Genomic DNA, 16,417 nt, shown 5'->3' with positions numbered 1-16,417 from the left:
TCTGCTCAAACTCATTCTCTAGCTGTAATGTGCAATATACAGAAACCACAGCTCCCTGTTCAAATCCAGGTCCTACAGACCTTTCCATGGTTTACCATGGGCATTCCAAATGCCCTGATTCAGTCCACTGACAGCATATTGAACCCCAGTATACCACATCGTTCCAACTGACTATTTTGTACATGCCTTTCACCCTCCAGCATGCTCAGGCCCCAATCGCTTAAAATCTTTTTCACTCCATCCTTCCAAAACCAATTTGGTCTCCTGCGTCTTGTTCCCTCCTCTTCTGACACATATATCCTCTTCATCAACCTTTCCTCACTTATTCTCTCCATATGTCCAAACCATTTCAACACACCTGCTCTCTCAACCACACTCTTTTTATTAACACACGTCTCTTACCCTTTCATTACTTACTCAAATCAAATGAACTCATACTACATATTGTTCTCAAACATTTCGCTTCCAGCACATCCACTCTCCTCCGTACAACCCTATCTACAGCCCATACTTTGCAACCATATGATACTGCTGAAACTGCTATTCCTTCAAACATACCCATTTTTGCTCTCTTGAGATAAGAGTCTCTCTTTCCACACATTCTTCATTGCTCCTAAAACCTTTGCCCTCCACCCCAACATATGACTCACTTCCATGGTTCCACTCACTGCCAAGTCCACTGCAACATATCTAAAACACTTCACTTCCTCCAGTTTTTCTCCATTCAAATTAACATCCCAACTAACTTGTTCCTCAACCCTGCTGAACCTAATGAACTTGCTCTTATTCACATTTACTCTCAATTTTCTCCTTTCACACACTCTTACCAACTCAGTCATCAACTTCTGCAGTTTCTCACTTGAATCAGCCACCAATGCTGTATCATTGGCAAACAACAATTGACCCATTTCCCAGGCCCTCTAATCCCCAACAGTTTGCATACTTGCCCCTCTCTCTATAACTCTTGCAATTACCTCCATAACAACACCATCCATAAACAAATTAACCACGGGGACATCACACACCCCTGCAGCAGACCGACTTTCACTGGAAACCAATCCCTCTCCTCTCTTCCTCCTTGTACACATGCCTTACACCCTTGATAACAACTTCTTACTGCTTCTAGCAACTTACTTCCCACACAAATTATTCTTAAGACCTTCTATAAAGCATCTCTATCAATCCTATCATATGCCTTCTCCGGATCCATAAATGCTACATACAAATCCATCGTTTTGTCTAAATATTTCTCAAATACATTCTTCGAAGTAAACACCTGATCCACATATCCTCTACCACTTCTGAAACCAAATGCCCCTCCCAATATGATGCTCTGTACATGTTTTTGCCCTCTCAATCAATATCCTCCCATAATATTTTCCAGGTACACTCAACAAACTTATGCCTCTGTAGTTTGAACACTCACCTTTATCCCCTCTGCCTTTGTGCAATGACACTATACATGCATTCTGCCAATCTCAAGGCACTTCACCATGATCCATACATACAATAAAATCCTTACCAACCAAACAACAACACATCATCCCCTTTCTTGATAAATTCCATTGCAATACCATCCATTCCCACCACCTGCCAGATTCCATTTTCCACAAGGGTTTCACAACCTCTTCTCTCTTCACCAAACCATTCTCCCTGACTCTCTCACTTCGCACACCATCCCAACCAAAACACCCAACATCTGCCACTATCATCAAACACATTCAACAATTCTTCAAAATACTGCATCTCCTTGCTCCATCGCTACCTGTTATCACTTCCCCCCTTGCCCCTTTCACTGATGTTCCCATTTGTTCTCTTGTCTTTTGCACATTACTTAACTCCTTGCAAAACATCTTTTCATTCTCCCTAAAGTTTAATGATACTCTTATGTATACATATGTATACATATCAACATATACACATATAAATACACATACACATATATACACGTATATAGTCATACTTTTTTGCCTTCATCCATTCCTGGTGCTATCCCACCCCACAGGAAACAGCATCACTACCCTGTTTCAGCGAGGTAGTGCCAGAAAAACAGACAAAAAAGGCCACATTCATTCACACTCAGTCTCTAGTTGTGATGCGTGCAATGAAACCACAGCTCCCTATCTACATCCACTTGATTATTGTTTCCCACTTCAGCACCAGGAAACAAATGAAGAATGGTCCATCCATTCATATACATATACATAAATGCCCATACATGTACATACATATACATATTAACATATACAAACAAACATAGCCATGTACATATATACACATGTACATACTCATATTCGCTTGCCTTCATCCACTCCCAGTGCCACCTCTCTCCACAGGAAACAGCATTGCTTCCCCTGCATCATCAAGGTAGCACCAAGAAAACATACAAAGCCACATTCATTCACACTCAGTCTCTAGATGTCATGTGTAATGCACTGAAACCACAACTTCCTATCGCATCCAGGCCCTACAGACCTTTCCACAGTTTACCCATGACATTTCACATCCACTGGTTCAGTCCAAAGACAGCACGTCAACCCTGGTATACCACATTGTTCCAATTCACTCTATTCCTTGCATGCCTCTCACCCTCCTGCATGTTCGGGCCCCGATAGCTCAAAATCTTCTTTTTCACTCCATCCTTCCACTTCCAATTTGGTCTCCTGCTTCTTGTTCCCTCCACCTCTGACACATATATCCTCTTTGTCAACCTTTCCTTACTCTTTCTCTCTATGTGTCCAACCCATTTCAACAGACTCTTTTCTGCTCTCTCAACTACACTCTTTTTATTAACACAAATCTCTCTTACCCTTTCACTACTTATCCGATCAAATCACCTCACTCCACATACTGTCCACACACATTTCTGTTCCATCACATCCACCCTATTCTGTACAACCCTATCTACATAGAAGCCAATACTTCGCAACCATATAATATTGTTGGAACTACAATTCCTTCAAATCATACACATTTTCACTCTCTGAGATAACGTTCTCTCTTTCCACACATTCATAAGGTTCAGCAGTAAAACATCTATCTTAGAAATGCAAAGCCATGAATAGTAATGAGCCCTACTCATGTCTCCCCACTTTTATTCATGATTTTGCCTGTCTACTCCTAAAGTGAACATTAAATCAGAGTTCCAAAAACTTTCAAACTTATCTGTGAACTCTTGTTGCCTACAATCAGCTATTCAAAAATAAACCTGTATTCAAGTCCTCTAATATACAAGCCAATCATCTTCCACCTCATTTATTTATTCATACATTTCACTTTGTCACTGTCTCCCGCGTTAGCAAGGTAGCGCAAGGAAACACGAAAGAATGGCCCAACCCACCAACATACACATGTATATAAATACATGTCCACACACGGCACATATACATACCTATGCATCTCAGCGTATACATATATATACACACACAGACATATACAGATATACACATGTACATAATTCATAGTCTGCCTTTGTTCATTCCCATCGCCACCCCGCCACACATGAAATAACAATCCCCTCCCCCCACATGTGCGCGGGGTAGCACTAGAAAAAAGACAACAAAGGCCACATTCGTTCACACTCAGTCTCTAGCTGTCATGTATAATGCACTGAAACCACAGCTCCCTTTCCACATCCAGGCCCCAAAGAACTTACCATGGTTTACCCAAGATGCATCTCAACGTATACATATATATACACACACAGACATATACAGATATACACATGTACATAATTCATACTGTCTGCCTTTGTTCATTCCCATCGCCACCCCGCCACACATGAAATAACAATCCCCTCCCCCCACATGTGCGCGAGGTAGCACTAGGAAAAGACAACAAAGGCCACATTCGTTCACACTCAGTCTCTAGCTGTCATGTATAATGCACTGAAACCACAGCTCCCTTTCCACATCCAGGCCCCAAAGAACTTTCCATGGTTAACCCCAGATGCTTCACATGCCCTGGTTCAATCCATTGACAGCACGTCGACCCCGGTATACCACATCATTCCAATTCACTCTATTCCTTGCACGCCTTTCACCCTCCTGCATGTTCAGGCCCCAATCACTCAAAATCTTTTTCACTCCATCTTTCCAATTCCAATTTGGTCTCCCACTTCTCGTTTCCTCCACCTCTGACACATATATCCTCTTCTTCAATCTTTCCTCACTCATTCTCTCCATATGACCAAACCATTTTAAAACACCCTCTTCAGCTCTCTCAACCACACTTTTTTTATTACCACACATCTCTCTTACCCTATTATTACTTACTCGATCAAACCAACTCACACCACATATTGTCCTCAAACATCTCATTTCCAGCACATCCACCCTCCTGTGCACAACTCTATCTATAGCCCATGCCTCGCAACCATATAATATTGTTGGAACCACTATTCCTTCAAACATACCCACTTTTGCTTTCCAAGCTAATGTTCTCAACTTCCACACATTCTTCAACGCTCCCAGAACTTTCGCTCCCTCCCCCACCCTATGATTCACTTCCACTTCCATGGTTCCATCAGTTGCCAGATCCACTCCCAGATATATAAAACACTTCACTTCCTCCTGTTTTTCTCCATTCAAACTTACTTCCCAATTGACTTGTCCCTCAACCCTACTGTACCTAATAACCTTGCTCTTATTCACATTTACTCTCAGCTTTCTTCTTTCACACACTTTACCAAACTCAGTCACCAGCTTTTGCAGTTTCTCACACAAATCAGCCACCAGCACTATATCATCAGTGAACAACAACTGACTCACTTCCCAAGCTCTCTTATCCACAACAGACTGCATACTTGCCCTCTTTCCAAAACTCTTGCATTCACCTCCCTAACAACCCAATCCATAAACAAATTAAACAACCATGGAGACATCACACACCCCTGCTGCAAACCAACATTCACTGAGAACCAATAACTTTCCTCTATTCCTACATGTACACATGCCTTACATCCTCGATAAAGACTTTTCACTGCTTCTAACAACTTGCCTCCCACACCATATGCTCTTAATACCTTCCACAGAGCATCTCTATCAACTCTATCATATGCCTTCTCCAGATCCATAAATGCTACATACAAATCCATTTGTTTTTCTAAGTATTTCTCACATACATTCTTGAAAGCAAACACCTGATCCATACATCCTTTACCACTTCTGAAACAACACTGCTCTTCCCCAATCTGATGCTCTGTAAATGCCTTCACCCTCTCAATCAATACCATCCCATATAATTTACCAGGAATACTCAACAAACTTATACCTCTGTAATTTGAGCACTCACTTTTATCCCCTTTGCCTCTGTACAATGGCACTATGCAAGCATTCTGCCAATCCTCAGGCACCTCACCATGAGTCATATATACATTAAATAACCTTACCAACCAGTCAACAATACAGTCACCCACTTTTTTAATAAATTCCAGTGCAATACCATCCAAACCCGCTGCCTTGCCGGCTTTCATCTTCCGCAAAGCTTTTACTACCTCTTCTCTGTTTACCAAATCATTCTCCCTAACCCTCTCACTTTGCACACCACCTCAACCAAAACACCTATATCTGCCACTCTACCATCAAACACATTCAACAAACCTTCAAAATACTCACTCCATCTCCTTCTCACATCACCACTACTTGTTATCACCTCCCCATTAGCCCTCTTCACCTCATATTTCTTTAAATTAATTTTACTTAAGCAAAATATTTCCAAATCTTGGACAATACTCACCAACTCACTGATAGTGTTAGGCTAAAAAGTGAAAAACTTAATATCATGAAAGCACTTACAGTCCACTATTATTCCTTTCAGTGACAAATAAAACTTATATAAGTGGAATGAAGTCTGCAAGTGTTACTAAATAATTGTGCTGTGTATCATGAAAACCTAACATTAATGATAATGTACTTACATATTTTGCATATTTGGGTCAGACATAAGCTGTGTTGCCATATTCATGAGAGCAGGATTATTAAGCATGCTGCTAAGGTCAGGGCCTCCAGAACCACCCAATCCTGCAAGGTTGCCCAGACCAAAGGGCAGACCTACTCCAGGGCCTGTACAGAAGAATATTCCAAGTAAACAAATGACACACACTATATGTGTGATTTATTTTTCAGTACAAAGTACTTTACATGGAAAATGAAAAGCTCACATCCTTAGATATGTTTAACACTTGTGGTGGGGTGAAAATTTTTGAGATGGCATAATGTCACTAATACAAGCATTACTATATACTGTGAGTGCTGAATGAGAACTCAGTCAGTTAGCTGAAGTGTTGTCAAAATGGGTAAGTGGTCAGAGGGGAATAAGAGTATTGTGCACCAGGTGCTCCTTATATGCAAAAGGTATGACTGAGGATAAGTGAAGAGAGACTGACTGAAACAAAGTTATCGGGGTTGGAATATGCACGAGGGTGTGAGGCATGCACAGGATACAGCAAACTGGAGTAATATGGTTCACAGACAATGAGCTAGATCATGGCATCTAAAGCAGTCATAAAAGTCAAGAAATGGTTTATGAGGCTTGGCTGTGTATACAAGTTTCTGGTTTCGGTGCATTAAACATGACAGAGTTGATGTGAGAAAATGAATGCTGTTTCTTCATCTGTTCCCAATCTTGTATGTGGTGGGTGGGAAAGATAAGGGCCTTGATGCATTGATGGATACATTCAAAGATGGCTCAGTGTCTTGTGTGGGTAAAGATGGGCATATCTGATGGTACTGTAATCCCAACAGTGTTGTACAGATGCAAGACATGAGCCACAGATCAAAAAAGTACAAAAGAGGCTGGATCTGTTGGAAAAGAAAAGTCTGAGGGCAATATATGGTGTGAGGTGGGTTGATTGAGTAATATATGGTAGAGTAAGTGGGAAGTGTGTTAGTAAGAAGAGTATAACTGAAAAAGCTGAAGTGTGCGCACTGAAATGTTCTAGACATGTGAACAGGATGATTGATGAGAAGCAGACGATGAGGGCACATGTCAGAAGTGGAGGGGGCAAGAGAAAGGTAAGACCAAACTAAAGATGGATGATGGATAGGATGGAGGTCTCTAGGGGGTTGGATCTGAACATGCAGGAGGATGTTAGACATGCATGGGATAGAGTGTTCTGAAGTGATGTGATATGCATGGAGTGAGTTTCTGTCAATAGGCTGGACCAAGGGAAATGTAACAGCCAGTAAAACCACAGAAAGATCTATGGGGTTTTACTGTGGACAGGGGTCTCTGGTTTTGGTTCATGTATGGCTCTGGTGCATTTATACATAACAGTAAGAGCATGGATGTGAACAATGAGGCCAGCCTTCATCTATTAATTGACTCTTTTCTGTCATGCATTTTGTGCTGTTTCCTGTGGGGTGGAGTGGTGATGGGAATGAATGATCGAGTGCAAGTATGAATGTGTGCATGTGTATATATGTGAATGTATATGTATAAGTATGTATACACGTTTTTTCATACACATTCGCCATTTACTGCATTAGTGAGATGGTGTCAAAAGCATATGAAAGAGCCTTGGAGGAAATATCTTCGCTTAGCTTCCTAATCTGTTCCTTCTTTTGGTAAAGTAAAACCAGGAGGAGAGGATTTCCAGCACCCTGTTCCTACCTCTTTTAGTTGCCTTCAAACACATGCAGGGAATACGTGGGCAGCATTCTTTCTCCCATATCCCAAAGGGTAATATATATGTATGTATCATGTATTTTTATCATACTTAACCACCGTCTCCCACGTTAATGAGGTAGCGCAAGGAAACAGACGAGGAATGGTCCAACTCACCCACATACACATGTATATACATAAACGCCAACACACGCACATATACATACATATACATTTCACTGTATACATGCATATACATACACACACATATATACACATGTATATATTCATACGTGCTGCCTTCATCTATTCCCATCGCCACCCCGCCACACACGAAATAGCATCCCCCCCAGCAAGGTAGCACCAGGAACAAACAAAAAAAAAAAAGGCCACATTCGTTCACACTCGGTCTCTAACAATCATGTGCAAGGCACTGAAACCACAGCTCCCTTTCAATATCCAGGCCACACAGACCTTTCCATGGTTTACCCCAGACACTTCACATGCCCTGGTTCAAGCCATTGACAGCATCTCGACCCCAGTATATGACATCGTTCTAATTCACTCCATTCCTTTCATGCCTTTCACCCTCCTGTATGTTCAAGCCCCGATCGCTCAAAATCACTTTCACTCCATCCTTCCACCTCCAATTTGGTCTACCACTTCTCCTCGTTCCCTCCACCTCTGACACATATATCCTCTTTGTCAATCTTTCATCACTCATTCTCTGCATGTGTCCAAACCATTTCAACAGACCCTCTTCTGCTCTCTAAACCATACTCTTTTTATTACTACACATCTCTCTTACTCTTTCATTACTTACTCGATCAAACCACCTCACACCACATATTGTCCTCAAACATTTCATTTCCAACACATCCACCCTCCTCTGCACAACCCAATCTATAGCCTATGCATCTCAACCTTATAACGTTGTGGGAACCACTATTACTTCAAACATACCCATTTTTGCTCTCCAAGATAACATTCTGGCACTGGAGGGGGTGGGATGCTACTTCATGTCTGTCAGGGTGGTGACAGGAATGGATGAACGCAAACAAGAATATGTATATGTGTATATATGTATGTGTCTGTGTATGTATATGTATGTATACGTTGAAACGTATAGGTATGTATATGTGCATGTGTGGGCGTTTATGTATACACATATGTGTGGGTGGGTTGAACCATTCTTTTGTGTTTCCCTGCGCTACCTGGCTAAAGCGGGAGACAGTGAAAAAGTATACTAAATAAAATCAAACATTATATATTTTTATTTATCATACTATGTCGCAGTCTCCTGCGTTAGTGAGGTAGCACAAGTAAACAGATGAAAGAATGGCCCAACCCACTCACATACACATGTATATACATATACGTCCACACACGCACATATACATACCTATACATCTCAACATATACACATATATATATATATATATATATATATATATATATATATATATATATATATATATATATATATATATATATATATATATATATATATGGGAGCGGGGGGCCGGAAATCCTCCCCTCCTTGTATTAACTTTCTAAAATGGGAAACAGAAGAAGGAGTCACGCGGGGAGTGCTCATCCTCCTCGAAGGCTCAGAGTGGGGTGCCTAAATGTGTGTGGATGTAACCAAGATGTGAAAAAAGGAGAGATAGGTAGTATGTTTGAGGAAAGGAACCTGGATGTTTTGGCTCTGAGTGAAACGAAGCTCAAGGGTAAAGGGGAAGAGTGGTTTGGAAATGTCTGGGGAGTGAAGTCAGGGGTTAGTGAGAGGACAAGAGCAAGGGAAGGAGTAGCAATACTCCTGAAACAGGAGTTGTGGGAGTATGTGATAGAATGTAAGAAAGTAAATTCTCGATTAATATGGGTAAAATTGAAAGTTGATGGAGAGAGGTGGGTGATTATTGGTGCATATGCACCTGGGCATGAGAAGAAAGATCATGAGAGGCAAGTGTTTTGGGAGCAGCTAAATGAGTGTGTTAGCGGTTTTGATGCACGAGACCGGGTTATAGTGATGGGTGATTTGAATGCAAAGGTGAGTAATGTGGCAGTTGAGGGAATAATTGGTATGCATGGGGTGTACAGTGTTGTAAATGGAAATGGTGAAGAGCTTGTAGATTTATGTGCTGAAAAAGGACTGATGATTGGGAATACCTGGTTTAAAAAGCGGGATATACATAAGTATACTTATGTAAGTAGGAGAGATGGCCAGAGAGCGTTATTGGATTACGTGTTAATTGACAGGCGTGCGAAAGAGAGACTTTTGGATGTTAATGTGCTGAGAGGTGCAACTGGAGGGATGTCTGATCATTATCTTGTGGAGGCTAAGGTGAAGATTAGTATGGGTTTTCAGAAAAGAGGAGTGAATGTTGGGGTGAAGAAGGTGGTGAGAGTAAGTGAGCTTGGGAAGGAGACCTGTGTGGGGAAGTACCAGGAGAGACTGTGTACAGAATGGAAAAAGGTGAGAACAATGGAAGTAAGGGGAGTCGGGGAGGAATGGGATGTATTTAGGGAATCAGTGATGGATTGCGCAAAAGATGCTTGTGGCATGAGAAGAGTGGGAGGTGGGCTGTTTAGAAAGGGTAGTGAGTGGTGGGATGAAGAAGTAAGAGTATTAGTGAAAGAGAAGAGAGAGGCATTTGGACGATTTTTGCAGGGAAAAAATGCAATTGAGTGGGAGAAGTATAAAAGAAAGAGACAGGAGGTCAAGAGAAAGGTGCAAGAGGTGAAAAAAAGGGCAAATGAGAGTTGGGGTGAGAGACTATCAGTAAATTTTAGGGAGAATAAAAAGATGTTCTGGAAGGAGGTAAATAGGGTGCGTAAGACAAGGGAGCAAATGGGAACTTCAGTGAAGGGCGTAAATGGGGAGGTGATAACAAGTAGCGGTGATGTGAGAAGGAGATGGAATGAGTATTTTGAAGGTTTGTTGAATGTGTCTGATGACAGAGTGGCAGATATAGGGTGTTTTGGTCGAGGTGGTGTGCAAAGTGAGAGGGTTAGGGAAAATGATTTGGTAAACAGAGAAGAGGTAGTAAAAGCTTTGCGGAAGATGAAAGCCGGCAAGGCAGCAGGTTTGGATGGTATTGCAGTGGAATTTATTAAGAAAGGGGGTGACTGTATTGTTGACTGGTTGGTAAGGTTATTTAATGTATGTATGACTCATGGTGAGGTGCCTGAGGATTGGCGGAATGCGTGCATAGTGCCATTGTACAAAGGCAAAGGGGATAAGAGTGAGTGCTCAAATTACAGAGGTATAAGTTTGTTGAGTATTCCTGGTAAATTATATGGGAGGGTATTGATTGAGAGGGTGAAGGCATGTACAGAGCATCAGATTGGGGAAGAGCAGTGCGGTTTCAGAAGTGGTAGAGGATGTGTGGATCAGGTGTTTGCTTTGAAGAATGTATGTGAGAAATACTTAGAAAAGCAAATGGATTTGTATGTAGCATTTATGGATCTGGAGAAGGCATATGATAGAGTTGATAGAGATGCTCTGTGGAAGGTATTAAGAATATATGGTGTGGGAGGCAAGTTGTTAGAAGCAGTGAAAAGTTTTTATCGAGGATGTAAGGCATGTGTACGTGTAGGAAGAGAGGAAAGTGATTGGTTCTCAGTGAATGTAGGTTTGCGGCAGGGGTGTGTGATGTCTCCATGGTTGTTTAATTTGTTTATGGATGGGGTTGTAAAGGAGGTAAATGCAAGAGTCCTGGAAAGAGGGGCAAGTATGAAGTCTGTTGGGGATGAGAGAGCTTGGGAAGTGAGTCAATTGTTGTTCGCTGATGATACAGCGCTGGTGGCTGATTCATGTGAGAAACTGCAGAAGCTGGTGACTGAGTTTGGTAAAGTGTGTGGAAGAAGAAAGTTGAGAGTAAATGTGAATAAGAGCAAGGTTATTAGGTACAGTAGGGGTGAGGGTCAAGTCAATTGGGAGGTGAGTTTGAATGGAGAAAAACTGGAGGAAGTGAAGTGTTTTAGATATCTGGGAGTGGATCTGTCAGCGGATGGAACCATGGAAGCGGAAGTGGATCATAGGGTGGGGGAGGGGGCGAAAATTTTGGGAGCCTTGAAAAATGTGTGGAAGTCGAGAACATTATCTCGGAAAGCAAAAATGGGTATGTTTGAGGGAATAGTGGTTCCAACAATGCTGTATGGTTGCGAGGCGTGGGCTATGGATAGAGATGTGCGCAGGAGGATGGATGTGCTGGAAATGAGATGTTTGAGGACAATGTGTGGTGTGAGGTGGTTTGATCGAGTAAGTAACGTAAGGGTAAGAGAGATGTGTGGAAATAAAAAGAGCGTGGTTGAGAGAGCAGAAGAGGGTGTTTTGAAATGGTTTGGGCACATGGAGAGAATGAGTGAGGAGAGATTGACCAAGAGGATATATGTGTCGGAGGTGGAGGGAACGAGGAGAAGAGGGAGACCAAATTGGAGGTGGAAAGATGGAGTGAAAAAGATTTTGTGTGATCGGGGCCTGAACATGCAGGAGGGTGAAAGGAGGGCAAGGAATAGAGTGAATTGGAGTCATGTGGTATACAGGGGTTGACGTGCTGTCAGTGGAGTGAAGCAAGGCATGTGAAGCGTCTGGGGTAAACCATGGAAAGCTGTGTAGGTATGTATATTTGTGTGTGTGGACGTGTGTATGTACATGTGTATGGGGGGGGGGGTTGGGCCATTTCTTTCGTCTGTTTCCTTGCGCTACCTCGCAAACGCGGGAGACAGCGACAAAGTATAAAAAAAAAAAAAAAAAAAAAAAATATATATATACAGACACAAACATATACATATATACACATGTATATAATTCATACAGTCTGCCCTTAATAATTCCCGTCGCCACCCCGCCACACATGAAATGAAAACCCCCTCCCCCTGTATGTGCACAAGGCAGTGCTAGGAAAAGACAACAAAGGCCACATTCGTTCACACTCAGTCTCTAGCTGTCATGTATAATGTACCAAAACCACAGCTCTCTTTCCACATCCAGGCCCCACAAAACTTTCCATTGTTTACAACAGGCGCTTGACATGCCCTGGTTCAATCCACTGACAGCACGTCGACCCCGGTAAACCACATTGTTCCAATGCACTCTATTCCTTGCACGCCTTTCATCTTCCTGCATGTTCAGGCCCCGATCACTCAAAATCTTTTTCACTCCATCTTTCCACCTACAATTAGGTCTCCCACTTCTCATTCCCTCCACCTCTGACACATATATCTTCTTGGTCACTCTTTCCTCACTCATTCTCTCCATGTGACCAAACCATTTCAAAACACCCTCCTCTGCTCTCTTAACCACACTCTATTTATTACCACACATCTCTCTTACCTTTCATTACTTACTCGATCAAACCACCTCACACCACACATTGTAGTCAAACATCTCATTTCCAGCACATCCACCCTCCTCTGCACAACTCTATCTATAGCCCACGCCTCGCAACCATATAACATTGTTGGAACCACTGTTCCTTCAAACATACCCATTTTTGCTTTCCAAGATAACATTCTCGACTTTCATACATTTTTGAATGCTCCCAGAACTTTCGTCCCCTCCCCCACCCTATGATTCACTTCCGCATCCATGGTTCCATCCACTGCCAAATCCACTCCCAGATATCTAAAACACTTCACTTCCTCCTATTTTTCTCCATTCAAACTTACTTCCCAATTGAATTGTCCCTCAACCCTACTGTATCTAATAACCTTACTCTTATTCATATTTACTCTCAGCTTTCTTCTTTCACACACTTTACCAAACTCAGTCACTAGCTTCTGCAGTTTCTCACACAAATCAGCCACCAGCACTCTATCATCAGCGAACAACAACTGACTCACTTCCCAAGCTCTCTCATCAACAACAGACTTCATACTTGCCCTCTTTCCAAAACTCTTGCATTCAACTCCCTAACAACCCCATCCATAAACAAATTAGACAACCATGGAGACATCATGCACCCCTGCCGCAAGCCAACATTCACTGAGAACCAATCATTTTCCTCTCTTCCTACACGTACACATGTCTTACATCCTCGATAAAAACTTTTCACTGCTTCTAACAACTTGCCTCCCACACCATATATTCTTAATACCTTCCACACAGCATCTCTATCAACTCTATCACATGCCTTCTGCAGATCCATAAATGATACATACAAATCCATTTGCTTTTTCTGAGTATTTCTTACATACATTTTGCAAAGCAAACACCTGATCCACACATCCTCTACCACTTCTGAAACCACACTGCTCTTCCCCAATCTGATGCTCTGTACATGCCTTCACCCTCTCATTCAATACCCTCCCATATAATTTCCCAGGAATACTCCACAAACTTATACCTCTGTAATTTGAGCACTCGCTCTTATCCCCTTTGTCTTTGTATGATGGCACTACGCAAGCATTCCGCCAGTCATCAAGCACCTCACCGTGAGTCATACATACATTAAATAACCTTACCAACCAGTCAAAAATACAGTCACCCCCTTTTTTAATAAATTCCACTGATATACCATCCAAACCCACTGCCTTGCCGGCTTTCATCTTCTGCAAAGTTTTTACTACCTCTTCTCTGTTTACCGAATCATTCTCCCTAACCCTCACACTTTGCACACCACCTCAACCAAAACACTCTGTATCTGCCACTCTATCATCAAACACATTCAACAAACCTTCAAAATACTCACTCCATCTCATTCTCACATCACCACTACATGTTATCACCTACCCATTACCCCCTTCACTGAAGTTCCCATTTGTTCCTTTCTCTTACGCACTTTATTTACCTCCTTCCAAAACATCTTTTCATTCTCCCGAAAGTTTAATGATACTCTCTCACTCCAACTCTCATTTGCCCTCTTTTTCACCTCTTGCACCTTTCTCTTGACCTCCTGCCTATTTCTTTTATACATCTCCCACTCATTTGCATTATTTCCCTGAAAGAATTGTCCAAATGCCTCTCTATTCTCTTTCACTAATAATCTTACTTCTTCATTCCACCACTCACTACCCTTTCTAATCTGCCCACTTCCCACTCTTCTCATGCCACAAGAATCTTTTGCGCAAGCCATCACTGCTTCCCTAAATACATCCCATTTGTCCACCAACTCTCCTTACTTCCTTTGTTCTCACCTTTTCCCATTCTGTACTCAGTCTCTCCTGGTACTTAATCACACAAGTCTCCTTCCTAAGCTCACTTACCCTCACCACTCTTTTCACCCCAACATTCTCTCTTCTTTTCTGAAAACCTCTATAAATCTTCAGCTTTGCCTCCAAAAGATAATGGTCAGACATCCCTCCAGTTGCACCTCTCAGCACATTAACATCCAAAAGTCTCTCTTTCGCGCGCCTATCAATTAACACGTAATCCAATAACGCTCTCTGACCATCTCCCCTACTTACATACATATACTTATGTATATCTCTCTTTTTGAACCAGGTATTCCCAATCACCAGTCCTTTTTCAGCACATAAATCTACAAGCTCTTCACCATTTCCATTTACAACACTGAACACCCCATGTACACCAATTATTCCCTCAACTGCCACATTACTCACCTTTGCATTCATATATATATATATATATATATTTTTTTCTTTTTTTTTTTTGCTTTGTCGCTGTCGCCCGCGTTTGCGAGGTAGCGCAAGGAAACAGACAAAAGAAATGGCCCAACCCACCCCCATACACATGTATATACATACGTCCACACACCGCAAATATACATACCTACACAGCTTTCCATGGTTTACCCCAGACGCTTCACATGCCCCGATTCAATCCACTGACAGCACGTCAACCTCGGTATACCACATCGCTCCAATTCACTCTATTCCTTGCCCTCCTTTCACCCTCCTGCATGTTCAGGCCCCGATCACACAAAATCTTTTTCACTCCATCTTTCCACCTCCAATTTGGTCTCCCTCTTCTCCTCGTTCCCTCCACCTCCGACACATATATCCTCTTGGTCAATCTTTCCTCACTCATTCTCTCCATGTGCCCAAACCATTTCAAAACCCTCTTCTGCTCTCTCAACCACGCTCTTTTTATTTCCACACATCTCTCTTACCCTTACGTTACTTACTCGATCAAACCACCTCACACCACACATTGTCCTCAAACATCTCATTTCCAGCACATCCATCCTCCTGCGCACAACTCTATCCATAGCCCACGCCTCGCAACCATACAACATTGTTGGAACCACTATTCCTTCAAACATACCCATTTTTGCTTTCCGAGATAATGTTCTCGACTTCCACACATTCTTCAAGGCTCCCAGAATATTCGCCCCCTCCCCCACCCTATGATCCACTTCCGTTTCCATGGTTCCATCCGCTGCCAGATCCACTCCCAGATATCTAAAACACTTCACTTCCTCCGGTTTTTCTCCATTCAAACTCACCTCCCAATTGCTTGACCCTCAACCCTACTGTACCTAATAACCTTGCTCTTATTCACATTTACTCTTAACTTTCTTCTTTCACACACTTTACCAAACTCAGTCACCAGCTTCTGCAGTTTCTCACATGAATCAGTCACCAGCGCTGTATCATCAGCAAACAACAACTGACTCACTTCCCAAGCTCTTTGTACAATGGCACTATGCATGCATTCCGCCAATCCTCAGGCACATCACCGTGAGTCATACATACATTAAATAACCTTACCAACCAGTCAACAATACAGTCACCCCCTTTTTTAATAAATTCCACTGCAATACCATCCAAACCTGCTGCCTTGCCGGCTTTCATCTTCCGCAAAGCTTTTACTACCTCTTCTCTGTTTACCAAATCATTTTCCCTA

At 42.2% G+C, this 16,417-nt stretch overlaps 1 protein-coding gene across 3 annotated transcripts in view; it reads right to left on the bottom strand.

Moving 5' to 3' along the window:
- LOC139750865 (small glutamine-rich tetratricopeptide repeat-containing protein alpha-like) overlaps positions 1 to 16,417 on the bottom strand; it is a 150,067-nt gene that overhangs the window by 28,154 nt on the left and 105,496 nt on the right. For all 3 annotated transcript variants that reach the window (XM_071665670.1, XM_071665667.1, XM_071665669.1), the window contains exon 6: positions 5,918 to 6,062. In XM_071665670.1, coding sequence (XP_071521771.1) covers positions 5,918 to 6,062 — 145 coding nt within the window. The remainder of the gene's footprint in view (positions 1 to 5,917; positions 6,063 to 16,417) is intronic.

This window comes from Panulirus ornatus, chromosome 10, assembly GCF_036320965.1.
Source record: "Panulirus ornatus isolate Po-2019 chromosome 10, ASM3632096v1, whole genome shotgun sequence".
NCBI lineage: Eukaryota > Metazoa > Arthropoda > Malacostraca > Decapoda > Palinuridae > Panulirus > Panulirus ornatus.
Note: the sequence above shows the minus strand (reverse complement) of the source record. Positions and strands in the feature narration are given on the sequence as shown.